Source organism: Bombina bombina, chromosome 6 (genome assembly GCF_027579735.1).
Source record: "Bombina bombina isolate aBomBom1 chromosome 6, aBomBom1.pri, whole genome shotgun sequence".
NCBI lineage: Eukaryota > Metazoa > Chordata > Amphibia > Anura > Bombinatoridae > Bombina > Bombina bombina.
The window spans coordinates 338,502,991-338,519,420 of NC_069504.1; the positions used below are offsets into that span (position 1 = coordinate 338,502,991).

Below are 16,430 nucleotides of genomic sequence, written 5' to 3' on the forward strand. Positions count from 1 at the left end.
AATCAGAAGTTCATGCACTTGTAATAACTTATTTATTATTTAGTTTAAAGGGACATTTTCTTAATTTTATCTATAAGTGCATGTTTATAAAAATGCATTCCAGCTAATTCTTGTTTTCATGCTTGTGTAGACTTGTTTCTATATAGTTAAAGTCAGCTCACAACTGTCAATGCACTACTGGTCTGTAGCTAATAACAGCTGCTGAGCCATTCATGAGTAATATATGCATGTAGCTGCCACGTTCAGCAGTGTAATACTGTTCCAGAGCTGACTTTAAAAGGACAATATACTTAGGCAAAAAGCTGATAAAAATCCACTGTATTCAAAGCTGCTGCAGGAACATCCTTTCAAATGGGTAGGAATATCTATCCTATATTGAAGGCTAAGTTAAACTATTGCCTCTTTTTTACATAGGTGCTCTACAGCCAGTCCTGAAGTATTGACATTTTCACTATAGGTGCGGTTTTCAACAGGAATTATTTTTATTTCACATTAACAAATTAAATATAAAGGCGATATTTGTAAATTACTTATTACACTCCAGAAGTTAATCAGATCATTCGGAATACATTAAAGGAGAGAACATGTTACAGTGCAATGTTCTTTTCATCATGTGTTTAACATCTTTGCTGGGGTTAAACACATGGATATAGGCCAGCAATAGTGTAACAAGAAAATGGTCTAACGCAATTAGAGAATTTTAATATTGAAGTGTTATGTCCCTTTAAAAACATGGAATATTGCAATGTAAAATACTCACAATGGAATCTTGGTTTCCACACTGTATGCTGAGATCTAAACCTTGAAGTGTTTTTATTGATGCCATTGTGACGAGATCTGTGACGGAGAACTAAAAAAATATACCAAAGTAATGCGAGTTTAATCAGCATAAAAAAGTCTGATAAGATGTATTATTATATTATTACTGAAAAAGCAAAATGAAACTAATAATGATATTATTAGACGACTTCACAGTCTGCTAAGATGCAGCCATACATACTGTTTGCATATTTACGTTTCCATTACAAGTAGTTTGTTAATAATTACTCTGCTCAAGTAATTCATGTTAGATGACAAAAACTATTTTTTTAACCCTTTGTTCCTCATATATTAAGCCTTAATTTAAACCCATTTACTTACTTTCTATTACATTTCAGATGTATTAGAAAGTGCAATAGCAATCACTAATAGCTAATAACAGGATTTCACAAGCATTAAAGAAAAATCTATAGTTTGGACAATGTGCCCTCTTCAGCACTTAACCGATTACATGTAATATATGTGTAAAACGAGCACATTACTAGCAATTAATCCCAAATTTTTTCTTTCATGATATTTAGCCACCAATCAGCAAGTGATATCCAGGTTCTGAACCAAAAATGGGTCTGCTTTTCAAATAAAGATAGCAAGAGAATGAAGAAAAATTGATAATAGGAGTAAATTACAAATCATAAAAGAAAAAAATTGGGTTTCATATCTCTTTAAAGCTTTTCATTGGAAGTACAGGGTGCGCTATATATGTAAAAAATGATTTGGTTAAACAATTTAACTCACAACCTGTAACACCAAATTAAGGTATAATAACGGCTCAAGGTAGAGCACCAAGTGCAATCGGCAGCGCCACAAAAATCTATTTCTTGCTATTTGTGGTTAACATATTAGAAATGAGCATACCTTGGAATCTCTAATTATGTGATACTTTAAATATTGTATAAGTTTGTCTTTATTTTCACTGTTGAGAAGAAAATCATTTTGTTCTTTGGGAAGACTTTTGATTGCGTTGTCTGTTGGCAAAAACAGGGTGACCGGCCTGTGGACAGGATCATTTATCAGTTCCAGGAGCCCTGTATCCTAAAGAAGGTATACAACAATAAACTTGCTATGTACCTGCATTAGAAAAATACCGTTATCTCAACAATAGAACTTGGTACTAAGCATTAGACAACCTGATTCTGTTGCAATGAGTCTGATTCTGGGAAAAAAATGTAATTTGCATTAAGAACATAAAAGCACCTTTATTTTTTTTCTGTCAATATTTGTAACAATGGTAAAAGTGATACAATGTGAAAAGAGGTGTGGTTGATAAATATGCTGCACAAACATCAATGACAAAGTAACTTATAATTACAGGTGTGTTTAATAACACCTTTGTGGGTGTTAAACACATGGATAGCTGTGGACCGTAAGGCAGAATTATGTGCATTAACAAATAAGAACATGAGAAAGAGAAAGAAGGGGGAACAAAATGAGGGAAAGGAACAAAGTGAGTGAGAGAGACAATTAAAGAAACACGCATTGTGAGAAAGACATTAGGGGAAATATTAGTAGAGAGACGAAGGAGGGCAGGAGAGGATCCTGTGCCTTTTTAATTACATTTTGCAGTGTGCTGACAAATATGGTGTTTTAATGCACAGATTATAGATGTAGAGAAACATCTCTAACAACCAAATATAAAAAGTCATTTTCTCACCTGTATCAATTTACTAATTGTAGAATATCCATATGTTTCTGTAACCTTTGTAAAATTATCCTGCAGAGGAAACCAGAAGCATTTAAACAAATCCAAATATATTTAAGACATAATATTTGCTAAAAAGAAGGGTGTTACGTTATAAGTAATCCATGAAACCTCAGGGTATTATTGTTACAAGAGTTAAAAGATATATGCACTCTCAGTATTATAAGATGTGTACTATATGGAGCCTGAATATCTACTGGTTTACAATGCTGATGTTGTTCAGATGTTTTAATTCTCTTTTTTATTTATTTGTTATTTTCTTGTTAAATCTCACAAGATGTACCTTGTGTTGAGACAGAATACCCATTGGCAGAGGACGCCTAAGTTGTTTATTTTAGGTTATGTTTTGTTTGTTTTTTCCCCTTTTTTCCTCTCTCTGCCTCCTGGCCTCCTGCACCCTCGCCCCCCTGTCCCTTACCCCCCTACTGATTTTAGATACGTTTATTTTTCATGTGCCAAATAACTATACACTTAATTAAATGAAGGACCAAATTCACTTGGCTTCCTGGAATGTAGGTGGGATTTCCCCGCCCCAAAAACGGAAAAAGATTCTAGCACAATTAAAGCAGTACAACCCAGATATAGTCTTCCTCCAAGAGACCCATTTGAAAGAAGTTGAATTGGCCAAATTAAAAATGGGATGGTTTGGGGAAGTGTTAGGTACCCCTTGTTTAAATAGGAGAAAAGGAGTTGCCTTGCTTTTTAAACAAAAATTCCATATAAAATTATAGGAACTAAATTGGATCCAGAGAAAAGATATCTAATCATACAAGTAGAGGTAGAGGGAATGATTTTAACTTTATGTAACATTTATGGGCCAAATAAATTGGATAAAGCATTTTGGGAAAACTTACAGGCGAATCTTTTACCCGTGTATACGAAAAACTTAATTATTGCCGGTGATTTTAACTTAACAGCATACCCTACATTGGATAGGCTAAACCCCTCTCTGAATAGGAATAACAAGTAAGAATCTAAACTGCTTAAACATTTCTGTAATTTACTTTGTGTCAAAGATATCTGGCGAGTACAGAACCCAGATTTAAAGAAATTCTCATGTGAGTTACATACACATCAAACAATGTCTAGAATTGACTACTTTTTAGTATCCAAAAAAATATTGGGTTGTGAAATGATGACTGACATCCAAGAAATTATATCTGATCATGCTATCCTTACCTTGAACATTAAAATTAGGAAATTACAGGAAATTAAGTGTAACAGGTTCTTCTTTCCAAGATATCTTATAACTAAGGTACAGTTTAAAGCATGGCTGAAGTTAAAATGGATTGACTTCTATCATCTTAACTTCTCAACTGAAATTAACACTAACATTATGGGAAACTTTTAAGGCAGTAATAAGAGGGGAAATTAAAGCGTATTTAGTAATTCAAAAACATAAAAATGTAGCTAAGGATATACAACTATCAAGTCAATTACGTAATGCATACAACTCCTATATTAGTGACCCATCTAGAATCTTTTGGGAATTATATCTTATTGCAAAAAGGGGTAGAGAAGTCTTTTTAGCTCAAAAAATGGCCCAAGAAGAACTTAGACATGGGGGCAAAGCCGGGAAATATTTAGCCAACCTGACAAAATCTAAAAGAAAGAAATATATGATAGCTTCTCTTAAGACTCCAACAGGAAAAAAACACTAATATTAAGGAAATTAATGAACACATTCTGCAATATTTTCAAGATTTATACTCAGAAAACACAATAAATACACAAGTTAAAGAGAATTTTTGGAAAAACATTCAGATCCCACAATTGGACAATTGTAAACTGGATGAACTGAATAGTTCTATTTCTCTTAAGGAAGTAATTAATGCTATTAGGAAAACAGTGGCCAATAAAACTCCCAGACCAGATCAGATTCCGGCTGCATTATACAAAATTCTGTTAGAAGATATTGCCCTGACACTTGTAACATTATTTAACCAATATTACTCCGGCAGTCTCCCATGTTCTAGATATTTTACTTCATCCCTAATAGCTCTGATTAAAAAACAAAAAAAACAAAGACCCAGAAGAGATCGGCTCTTACAGGCTGATCTCGCTACTGAATACTGACAATAAAGTTCTTATGAGCATTTTAGCATCTAGAATTAAATTAATTATTGGCCCCCTTATACACAAGGAGCAGATTGGCTTTATGCCGGGTAGAAACTCCTCCCACAATCTGAGGAAACTCTTATTAATACTAAATGTCCATCAGTCTCATTCACTGAAAAGAAATTCTATAACAGGGCCGGATTCAGCAATAATTTCAATAGACACAGAGAAGGCCTTTGACTCCATTACTTGGGACCATTTGTTTACAGCACTAATAAAGTTTGGGGTCGAAGGGTTGTTACTGAATTTCATTTGTTTATCTATAACTTTCCTGCTGCATCTGTTATTATTAACAACATTCCCTCAGATAACTTCTTGTTACACAAGGGTACAAGACAAGGCTGCCTACTTTCCCCCTATTTATTTAACCTGGCACTAGAGCCTTTCGCCATATCCATAAGAAATTAAGTTGAAGGAATTAAGCTGGGTAAAAGAAATGCCACCACATTATTGTATGCGGATGACTTATTAGTACTATTGACCAATTCTAAAAGAAATTTTCCTGTATTAACCAAATACTGCAGGATTTCAGTACTTTTTCAGGGTACAAGTTAATACATTGAAAACAGATTTTTTTTTGGCTAAACAAACAAAAAGACCCATACCAAACTTATCTTTTTAAAGAGGTGAAAGATTAATTTATGTACCTAGGTATTAAACTTTATAAGGATTTTAATGATTGGTACGAACTTAACTACCCTCCAATTTTTCTTAAAATAAATCATGATCTAGAAAAATGGCCCAAATTTAAGTTAGAACAAACAGACCAGGCCGCTGCAGATCCTCACGTAGACGAGGGGAAGCCGAACGCCGCCGGAGCTGGGGGAGGAACCACACACAGACCCGAGAGGTGCAAGCCAAGCGCAGCCAAGCGCGGCCAAGCAGGGACCACAGAAATTTACCAAAAAACAGAATGGAGCAGCACTCGAGAGGCACGAGTTAAAAACAAAAACACTGTTTATTCGTATGTAGTTGAAACATAGGCACAGAACAGGTGATAAATCCTTACGTGTTTCGTGCCGCAAATGGACACTTAATCATAGGAATAGGTAATACGATTTGACACCCCCCCTTCATAAAGGTAGGAGCGACCAATCAAAAACTTGGAAAATGATTTAAAACAACATGCACACTATAAAAGACATGCCCAATGGTACATGATATTGTGTTACAAATGGTGTCAGAAAGGATTCTAACAATATGAATGATTTACAAATTTGTTACTAGATTAAACCATTGTAACGAAAAATAAGCATTAGTATCACAATAAACGATTTGAACAAATTATAACCAACATGAATGTTACTTTCTAATGCTTATCATACATAGCAAGTGTAGATTGTTATTGTATTAGGGTATGTTGTCAGAAGGATATATATGTATGCACCAGTGACGTGCAGTGAGGTCAGAGACTGGTGAGGCACTAGATATGATACGCCGGAGAAACACATGTACAGAGGGCCGCAAGTACCCCCAACAGGGCAGGTTTAAATGATAGCTGAACCAGTGCACAGGTGACATAATCAGGTGATGGGTGAGAGCAAGTTAGTAACCACTGAGTTACTGATCAGCTGATTACTTCACCTGTGCACTGATTTGGCTATAATGAAAACCTGGCCTGTTGGGGGTACTTGAGGACCATTGTTGATAAACACTCCACTAAAGCACCAGCTCATCGGAAATGTATTGATTACTTGGAGAATAAAGCACACATACTCTGCTCACTGACACCCACACACACTCTGCTCACATATACACTCACACAATTCTGTGCCAGTTACTAAGCAATTAGAATGATACACAATCATTCTCTACTCACTACTGTATTGTGAAAATAGAAATAATTTACCATACAAATTTTACACAAAGTTATCAATACTGCCAACACAGCTGCTGCAATATGGTGTTCATATGTACGTGCACATCCCACTTAGGTATGCTCTTCAACAAAGGACACCAATGGATACCAAAAGAATGAAGTACATAATAATAAAAGTAAAATAGAAAGTTTTTTTTGTGTGCAATTTCTATCTGAATGATGGAAATGTAATTATGACTTTCATGTTCCTTTCAAAAACTAATTTGATTTGCTGACATGGGGCCAGTAACATTTGATGCTAATTCTCAAAATATAAATAACTAGAAAAGTCTATTAAAATAGCATGCTCTACCTCAATCATGGAAGTTTAATTTTAAATGTCTCCCTTTGACTATGTGTTTAACCAGTTACTTTACAGTGGCATTATTTCTAAAAACATTTAACTGCAATAATTACATATATTTTTTAAATGACTCATTATCTCCTTTTTATTAATATAAACTTGTATAAAAGCAGCACATATTAAAAACACAATGCAACAGCTTTCAATTGATTTGTGAATTACAAGTTAACAGCAGTCTTTAAATAAATGGAGACACAGAGAAAAATAAAAATAGATACTGCATCCTCTGACTGAACAGACATAACATATATGGAGTTTGTACCTAATTAAATCAAATAACCATGAAAAAGGGAGGCTTAGCAATATTCAATGTCAAAAACTTTAGTTTAAATAATGTGGACACTGCACACTTAACTTCAAACTCTGGGTTTTAAATTATGGATTTAAATTTGAATTGACCCTTTGACTTCCTGTAAGTATTGGGTTATGCTCACTTACTGTCCCCCCTGTTAATGAGCTGTATCTGAACACAATTAGTGAATCACAAGAGATGTAGAATACTACTTTACTCTTCTGCTTGGGTTATGCTCACTTACTGTCCCCCCTGTTAATGAGCTGTATCTGAACACAATTTGTGAATCACAAGAGATGTAGAATACTACTTTACTCTTCTGCTTGGGTTATGCTCACTTACTGTCCCCCTGTTAATGAGCTGTATCTGAACACAATGTGTGAATCACAAGAGATGTAGAATACTACTTTACTCTTCTGCTTGGGTTATGCTCACTTACTGCCCCCCCTGTTAATGAGCTGTATATGAACACAATTTGTGAATCACAAGAGATGTAGAATACTACTTTACTCTTCTGCTTGGGTTATGCTCACTTACTGTCCCCCTGTTAATGAGCTGTATCTGAACACAAGTTGTGAATCACAAGAGATGTAGAATACTACTTTACTCTTCTGCTTGGGTTATGCTCACTTACTGTCCCCCTGTTAATGAGCTGTATCTGAACACAATTCAACAAAAACACTAAACCACATTCATTAAATTATCATTTTTACTAACCAAATCCATTTCAGTAAAATCTACGGCTGCAGCACTTACTACAATAAAATGTGGGTGAAACAGTGCTCTCTCTGCCTCTCTCCCTTTCCTGCTCTGTAAGGATTCAGGAAGTGACAGTGGAACATTCCACTGCACTTAGAGGGGAAGAACAGAACTCTCTTTTTCACTTTAGCAAAGCTGTCAGCTTCACAGGACAGCAATAAAATAAATGAAAGTTGTTTTTTTTCCGTTTTTGTTTTGTTTTATATGATTTAACATCCAGCCCCAACCCCATGTTCCACTTACTAATGCTTCTCACTGGATTGGGTCAGCCCAAATGGGACTGCCTCAAATAAGCAGATAATGGGCCATGCAATGATCTTAACCACTTTCATCCAGTAGATGGCGCAGCATGTTGTGTAATGGTGGGCAGACCTGCTTGTGCCTCTCCATTGCACAACATGTAGCTGTGAAAAAAAAATGCTGGGGGAAAAAAATAGCAATTTTTTTAAAGCCAATAAAAAAAAAATATTTATTTTTGCCCATATGAGAGGTGAAGCACTGCCTCACCTGCCTCTAGTGACTGCACATCACTGGTATGCACATGTATATATCGATGTACACATACTCAATAATATGAATGAAAAACAAGTTTATTACAGCTCTGAATTCCCCAATCATTTGCTGAAAATCATTAATGGAGACTATAGTACAAAAAGTAATAGTAATGATAATAATAAATGGAGTATTAGATGTTTAGATATTTTAGAGACTAAATGTGGTATAAATGTGTTGAAAACCTAGTTGTTCGTCTACATTTAAGCAGACATCCCAACTCTCACTGAAGTTCAGGGAGTCTCCCTGATTGTAATAGCGGCTCCCTGATGCCAGCAAATGGAATGCAATCTCCCTGAAACTCCAAGCACCATGATCCAATGTGGCCCAAATCCGGAAAAGTGTTTCTTTAAGGAATGCCTTTAGTTGCTGGGACGTTATAGAACCCTCAAAGCATGCATCAGTAACCAAAAAGCCCCCACTGATTTTAATAAAATAAAACACAAATACTACCTTATTTATTGCACGTAAAAAAACTTTGTATTCTAAAATATTTAAGCATTCCACAAGCGTACGATCACTGGAAAAAAGGTTTGTTGTATGTGGTTGTGCAATAACGCTACTTTTTTTTTAATGTGACCTTAGTGGGAAGCTACTTTAATGATAAGTCTATATCTTATTTAGGGTTTCAAGGTGTCCAATATATAACTGGGAGGGGACGACGACGACGCAGTAGCAGTTGAAGCCACCTCCCTGACATGAGTTTTTGCAGGTTGGGATGTCTGTATAAGTCATGTATAGCAATAAGCTTATAAATGCATTTCATTTTTCAAACATGACAAAAATGATAAACATAGTTCAAAACACATTGATATATAACCACATATATGAACACTTTAAGAGATATCACAGAACATCATTTATGGTATACTCTATTGACAATAAGTGACTATAATTTGATTTAAAAACTATTGGCGAGATTACGAGTTTTGCGGTAACAGGGGTGCGTTGCTAACAAGCCTTTTTTTCTTACCGCTCACTTAAGACAACGCTGGTATTACGAGTTTTCTGCAAGCCGGCGTTAGCCTCAGAAAAGTGAGCATTGAGCAAAATGTAGCTCCACATCTCACCTCAATACCAGCGTTGCTTAAATCAGCGGTAAGCTGGCAAAATGTGCTCATGCACAATTTCCCCATAGGAAACAATGGGGATGAGCTGGCTGAAAAAAAACCTAACACCTGCAAAAAAGCAGCGTTCAGCTCCTAACGCAGCCCCATTGTTTCCTATGGGGAAATGAATTTTATGTCTGCACCTAACACCCTAACATGAACCCCGAGTCTAAACACCCCTAATCTTACACTTATTAACCCCTAATCTGCCGCCCCGCTATCGCTGACACCTACATTATATTATTAACCCCTAATCTGCCGCTCCGGACACCGTCGCTACCTACATTATACTTATGAACCCCTAATCTACCGCCCCCAACATCGCTGACACCTACATTATATTTATTAACCCCTAATCTGCCCCCCCCAATGTCGCCGCAACTATATTAAATGTATTAACCCCTAATCTGCCGCCGCCAACACTATTATAAATTTATTAACCCCTAAACCTAAGTCTAACCCTAACCCTAACACCCCCTAACTTAAATATAATTTAAATACGTCTAAATAAATTTACTACAATTAAATAAATTATTCCTATTTAAAACTAAATACTTATCTATAAAATAAACCCTAAGATAGCTACAATATAACTAATAGTTACATTGTAGCTAGCTTAGGGATTATATTTATTTTACAGGTAAGTTTGTATTTATTTTAACTAGGTACAATAGTTATTAAATAGTTATTAACTATTTAATAACTACCTAGCTAAAATAAGTACAAAAGTACCTGTAAAATAAACCCTAAACTAAGTTACAATTACACCTAACACTACACTATAATTAAACTAATTACCTAAACTACCTACAATCCTATCATCCAATCGGAATTAAGGTAACCCCCTTTTAAAAATTGTTAAAATGTAATCAATTTTGTTCTGACGACAGCATACTTAAGTTTATTATACTGATGAAGGTTTCTTTGTCTTAAAGGTCCTGTATCAGACAGTTTGTTATAAATTCTCCTTATTTTTCATTTGAACATTTTTTAATGTTTTTTATTAAGGAAATATTTATTATTTATAGCTTTTTACTATGTTATTAATCCTTTTCAAAACTGGATTTTAAGATTTTTTTGCTCTTGAGTTTTTTTCCTATGCAATATACTATTTGTATTATATTCTAGAGAATGTTTATCCTGATTCCCTCTTGGGACTGTACTACTATTTCTATGGAAATTGGTACTTATTTTCAGAATTCTTTAGAATTTTTGAATATAACCTTGGTAGAGCATATTCACGTACTGTTTATATTTTAGCTCAGCTTTATCTGTGGCTGACATTGCTGTTTTCTCAACTTTTGTTGAACAGTTAGTATAAGCAGTTTCAGATTCTCAAGTATATAACTCTGTTTATTTACTTCAGAAGTAATCATTTAATTATGTTTACTGTATTTATTATTATGATTTTGAATATATTTAATTATCTCTATCTTGATAGGATGATAATTTATTTGATTTCTATTTTCTCCACTATAGTTGGAGGTCTAGAATTTTTCTGCCCTACTTTAAGTCCGGTGATGTAAATCAGTTGGTGAATGTTCTGACTACAAATATTGCTCTAGATCCCAGGTTCTCAGATTCATATTCCGGCATGGTCATTACAGCCCTTTGGCCTTTTGAGGTCAATTTATTGTATGCCATATATTTGGGTAATAATAACTACTGTTTTTTCTCAGCTGCTGATTTGGTTAATTCCGGGTGTAAGCACTGAAAAAGCGTTTTGTAACCTCTTTGGGAGAAATACGCTATATATTTACTAGTTATTAGACTGCATGAAGGTGCGGTTCTCTATTCAGTCTTTCTGGTGGGGGCAGATTGAATTGTTTTTAGATCACTCCAAAATCTATATTTTTTTTAGGGTTTGAATAGATTTTCAGAATGAGACCTTCTATGGGAAGAATCTTCTTTATTTTCAGGAGAGATTATGCCAGTTCTTTTTGCAGGAACAGGGTTTGGGTTTCTATTCATTTCTATTCTTTGTCCCAAAGAAGAAGGGTTTATTCAGTTCATTTGTTTTGATCTGAAGACTTTTATATTGTTTTCAACTTTTATGTTGGCAATTATAAGGACTATTATGCCTTATTTCATATCCACTCATTTTTCAGGATGTTTATCCTCATTTTATATGTTCATTCAGTCCACTTGTGGATTCTGAGATTTCCTTTTTTAGATAAGCTTTACTAATTTGTCGCTTTTCCATTTGGTTTAGCAACAGCTTTATGAATCTTTTCATAGGTTCTTGGTGCCTTTCTTCTGTCTTCAGGCAGTAAGGTATGGTTGTGCTTCCTTATTTGGATGGTATTTGGTATTAACATGGGCAGATAGCTCAGCATACTAATGTACTGTGCCTGAGTTCTGTAGCAATCTGAGGGTTGCAGATTAGATTCCTGACGAGGTCCATTCAGCCTTTCATTCTCAGAGGTCAATTAAATGAGCAGTGTTTTAAGTCCCTTATGGGTAATTAGACACGCTTACAAGTACCCAATACATACCCATGAAAGAGCAGTATTCATATATGTGGATCTTTCTTTTTTGGAATCTCTTATGAATCAACTAAGTTTTGTTTCTTCAAAACATAATTAGAGGAATTAATTGACCTAAGAGTTTCGTGATTCCTCAGACAAGGGTCACTTCTTTTTGGGTTTTTAGATGGATTCTGTATGCATGTCTTTGTCTTTATCGAACAAAAGTCAATTGTATCTGTCATTAGTCTGTTTTACTTACAGTCTGGTTAATTTTAGGGGTTAATAGGTTTAGTTAGTGTTGGGGATGTTTGGGAACAACGGTTTAGGGGTTAATAGGTTTATTTAGTGTTTTAGTTAGTGTAGGCGATGTTTGGGAACGGCAGTTTAGGGGTTAATAGGTTTATAGCTAATGTTGGCGATGTTTCAAAACTGTGGTTTTGGGGTTAATAGGTTTAGTGTTGGCGCTGTTTGGGAATGGCGGTTTAGGGGTGAATAGCTTTATTTAGTTAGTGTCAGAGATGTTGGGGAACTGCGGCTTAGGGGTTAATAGGTTTAGTTAGTGTCTGCGATGTTTGGGAATGGTGGTTTAGGGGTTAATAGGTTTAGTTAGTGTCAGCAATGTTTGGGAATGGCGGTTTAGGGTTAATAGCTTTATTTAGTTAGTGCCGTCGATGTCGGGAAACTTCGGTCTAGGCTAGGGGTTAATAGGTTAAGGTAGTGTTGGCAATGTGGGGGGGGCGGCAGTTTAGCGGTTAATAGCTTTAGTGTCGACTATGTGAGGGGACGGTGGTTTAGGGGTTAATAGCTTTATTTAGTGTCTGTGATGTGGGTGGTGGCAGCGGCAGTTTTAGAAAATTTTGTTTCGGCAATCACCGGCATATTAGTTATGTTTAGTTAAAAAAAAAATTCTGATCCATTTTTTATTCATATGCATTATTCTATTCTAAACTTCAGAATAGAATAATGCATACGAATAAAGAATGGATCCGACAAAAATGAAGGTATCTGAAAAAACTATTTAACTTAACATAACTAATTTGCTGAAACAATTTTTTTCTTAAACTTAACTAAACTAATTTGCAGAAACAAAATTATTTATTTAACTAATGAAAACGAAACTAAACAAATTTTTTAGCGTTGCACATGTTTATTTTGAACCTGTTTAAAGCAGGTAAATACTCTATCTCACTTTTATACAAGATAATTATGAGTTCCTGTGGTCAAGTTAACGTACAAAAATAGCAGATGTTTGGCAGGTCTCACCAGAAAGTATTAAAAAAATCTTCAAACTGGCAGATTCTGCAATATCCTCCTCCTCATGGAGAGAATCGCATACTAAACTCATAAACAGAATATATGCTACGCCAAATGTCAAGGCTAAATGGGATAACACAGAAGCCCAATGTCAGCAATGCAAGACACCAAAAGCGGATATACACCACTGTTTCTGGAATTGTGTTAAAATAAAGAAATTTTGGTATTAAAGATTAAGGCCTCTAGTTATGAAGCTCCGTATTTACCTGCCTTCACCGGCCCCAATACGCTCGCCTAAGCTCACCAACATCGCCGCCACGGACCTGAATACGTTTGCCAAAGTTATCAAGAAAGCTGTCAAGAAGCCGCGGACCAAGTACGGAGCGATGAGCAGCGGACTGTTGTTAACTGACAGTCATCGATTTCTCGCTGCTCATCGGGTTCTTCGCAGCTTTCTTGCTAGCCTGTCACTAAGCACCCACACTAAACTATACTGTTTTACCTCCTAAACCGCCACTCACGGACCCCGCTGCAACTAAATAAACTTATTACCCCCTAAACCGCCGCTCCTGGGCCCCGCCGCAACTATAATAAATATATTAACCCCTAAACTGCCGCTCCCGGTCCCCGCCACCACTATAATAAATATATGAACCCCTAAACCGCCGCTCCCGGACCCCACCGCCACCTACATTATACCTATTAACCCCTAATCTGCCGCCCCCTATACCGCCGCTACCTACATAAAGTTATTAACCCTTATCCTGCCGATCCCGGACCCCACCGCAACTAAATTAATTGTTTAACCGCTAATCCGCCGCACCCGGAGCCCTCCACCACCTACATTACATTTATTAACCCCTATCCTGCCCCCCCTACACCGCCGCCACCTACATTACATTGATTAACCCCTAATCTACCCCCTACACCGCCGCCACTATATTAAATGAATTAACTCCTAAACCTAAGTCTAACCCTAACCCTAACAACCCCCTAACTTAAATATTATTTAAATTAATCTAAATAAATATTCCTAGCATTAAATAAATTAATCCTATTTAAAACTAAATACTTACCTATAAAATAAACCCTAAGATAGCTACAATATAATTAATAATTACATTATAGCTATTTTAGGGTTTATTTTTATTTTACAGGCAAATTTGTATTTATTTTAAATAGGTACAATAGCTATTAAATAGTTATTAACTATTTAATAGCTACCTAGCTAAAATAACTACAAATAAACCTGTAAAATAAATCCTAACCTAAGTTACAATTACACCTAACACTACACTATCATTAAATAAATTTAATTAAATTAATTAACTACAATTACCTAACATTAAATAAAATTAGCTAAAAATAACTAAAGTACAAAATAAACCCTCTAAATTACAGAAAATAAAAAATAATTACAAGAATTTTAAACTAATTACACCTAATCTAAGCCCCCTAATAAAATTAAACCCCCCCAAAATAATAAAATTCCCTACCCTAAACTAAATTACAAATAGCCCTTAAAAGGGCCTTTGACGGGGCATTGCCCCAAAGTAATCAGCTCTTTTACCAGCCCTTAAAAGGGCCTTTTGTGGGGCATTGCCCCAAAGTAATCAGCTCTTTTACCAGCCCTTAAAAGGGCCTTTTGTGGGGCATTGCCCCAAAGTAATCAGCTCTTTTACCTGTAAAAAAATAAATACAATACCCCACCAACATTACAACCCACCACCCACACACCCCTACTCTAAAACCCACCCAATCCCCCCTTAAAAAAAACTAACACTATCACCTTGAAGATCACCCTACCTTGAGTCATCTTCACCCAGCCGGGCACAAGCAGTCATCCGATCCGTCCAGAAGTCTTCATCGAATCCAGGCAGAAGAGGTCCTCCAAGCGGCAGCTGTCTTCATCCAAGCGGCATCTTGTATCTTCAATCAACCGGAGCGGAGCAGAGCCATCTTGAATCCAGCTGACGCGGAGCCATCCTCTTCTTCCGATGTCCTAACACTGAATGAAGGTTCCTTTAAATGACGTCATCCAAGATGGCGTCCCTCGAATTCCGATTGGCTGATAGGATTCTATCAGCCAATCAGAATTAAGGTAGGAAAAATCTGATTGGCTGATGTAATCAGCGAATCGGATTTAAGTTCAATCCGATTGGCTGATTGGATCAGCCAATAGAATTGACCTTGCATTCTATTGGCTGATCCAATCAGCCAATCGGATTGAACTTCAATCCGATTGGCTGATTACATCAGCCAATCAGATTTTTCCTACCTTAATTCCGATTTGCTGATAGAATCCTATCAGCCAATCGGAATTCGAGGGACGCCATCTTGGATGACGTCATTTAAAGGAACCTTCATTAAGTGTTAGGCCATCGGAAGAAGAGGATGGCTCCGTGTCGGCTGGATTCAAGATGGCTCCGCTCCGGTTGATTGAAGATAGAAGATGTCGCTTGGATGAAGACTTCTGCCACTTGTGGGACCTCTTCTGCCTGGATTCGATGAAGACTTCTGGACGGATCGGATGACCGCTTGTGCCCAGCTGGGTGAAGACGGCTCAAGGTAGGGTGATCTTCAAGGGGGTAGTGTTAGTTTTTTTTAAGGGGGGATCGGGTAGGTTTTAGAGTAGGGGTGTGTGGGTGGTGGGTTGTAATGTTGGGGGGGTATTGTATTTATTTTTTTTACAGGTAAAAGAGCTGATTACTTTGGGGCAATGCCCCGCAAAAGGCCCTTTTAAGTGCTATTTGTAATTTAGTTTAGGGTAGGGAATTTTATTATTTTGGGGGGCTTTTTTATTTTATTAGGGGGCTTAGATTAGGTATAATTAGTTTAAAATTCTTGTAATTTTTTTTATTTTCTGTAATTTAGAGTTTTTTGTACTTAATGTTAGGTAATTGTAGTTAATTAATTTAATTTATTTAATGATTGTGTAGTGTTAGGTGTAATTGTAACTTAGGTTAGGATTTATTTTACAGGTATATTTGTAGTTATTTTAGCTAGGTAGCTATTAAATAGTTAATAACTATTTAATAGCTATTGTACATAGTTAAAATAAATACAAAGTTGCCTGTAAAATAAAAATAAACCCTAAAATAGCTATAATGTAATTATTAATTATATTGTAGCTATCTT

At 35.9% G+C, this 16,430-nt stretch overlaps 1 protein-coding gene across 2 annotated transcripts in view; it reads right to left on the reverse strand.

The window, feature by feature from the left end:
• STAB2 (stabilin 2) overlaps window positions 1-16,430 on the reverse strand; it is a 324,351-nt gene that overhangs the window by 43,650 nt on the left and 264,271 nt on the right. For both annotated transcript variants that reach the window (XM_053716971.1, XM_053716970.1), the window contains 3 exons: window positions 2,471-2,530; window positions 1,675-1,851; window positions 761-850 (listed from right to left, as the gene is read on the reverse strand). In XM_053716971.1, coding sequence (XP_053572946.1) covers window positions 761-850; window positions 1,675-1,851; window positions 2,471-2,530 — 327 coding nt within the window. The remainder of the gene's footprint in view (window positions 1-760; window positions 851-1,674; window positions 1,852-2,470; window positions 2,531-16,430) is intronic.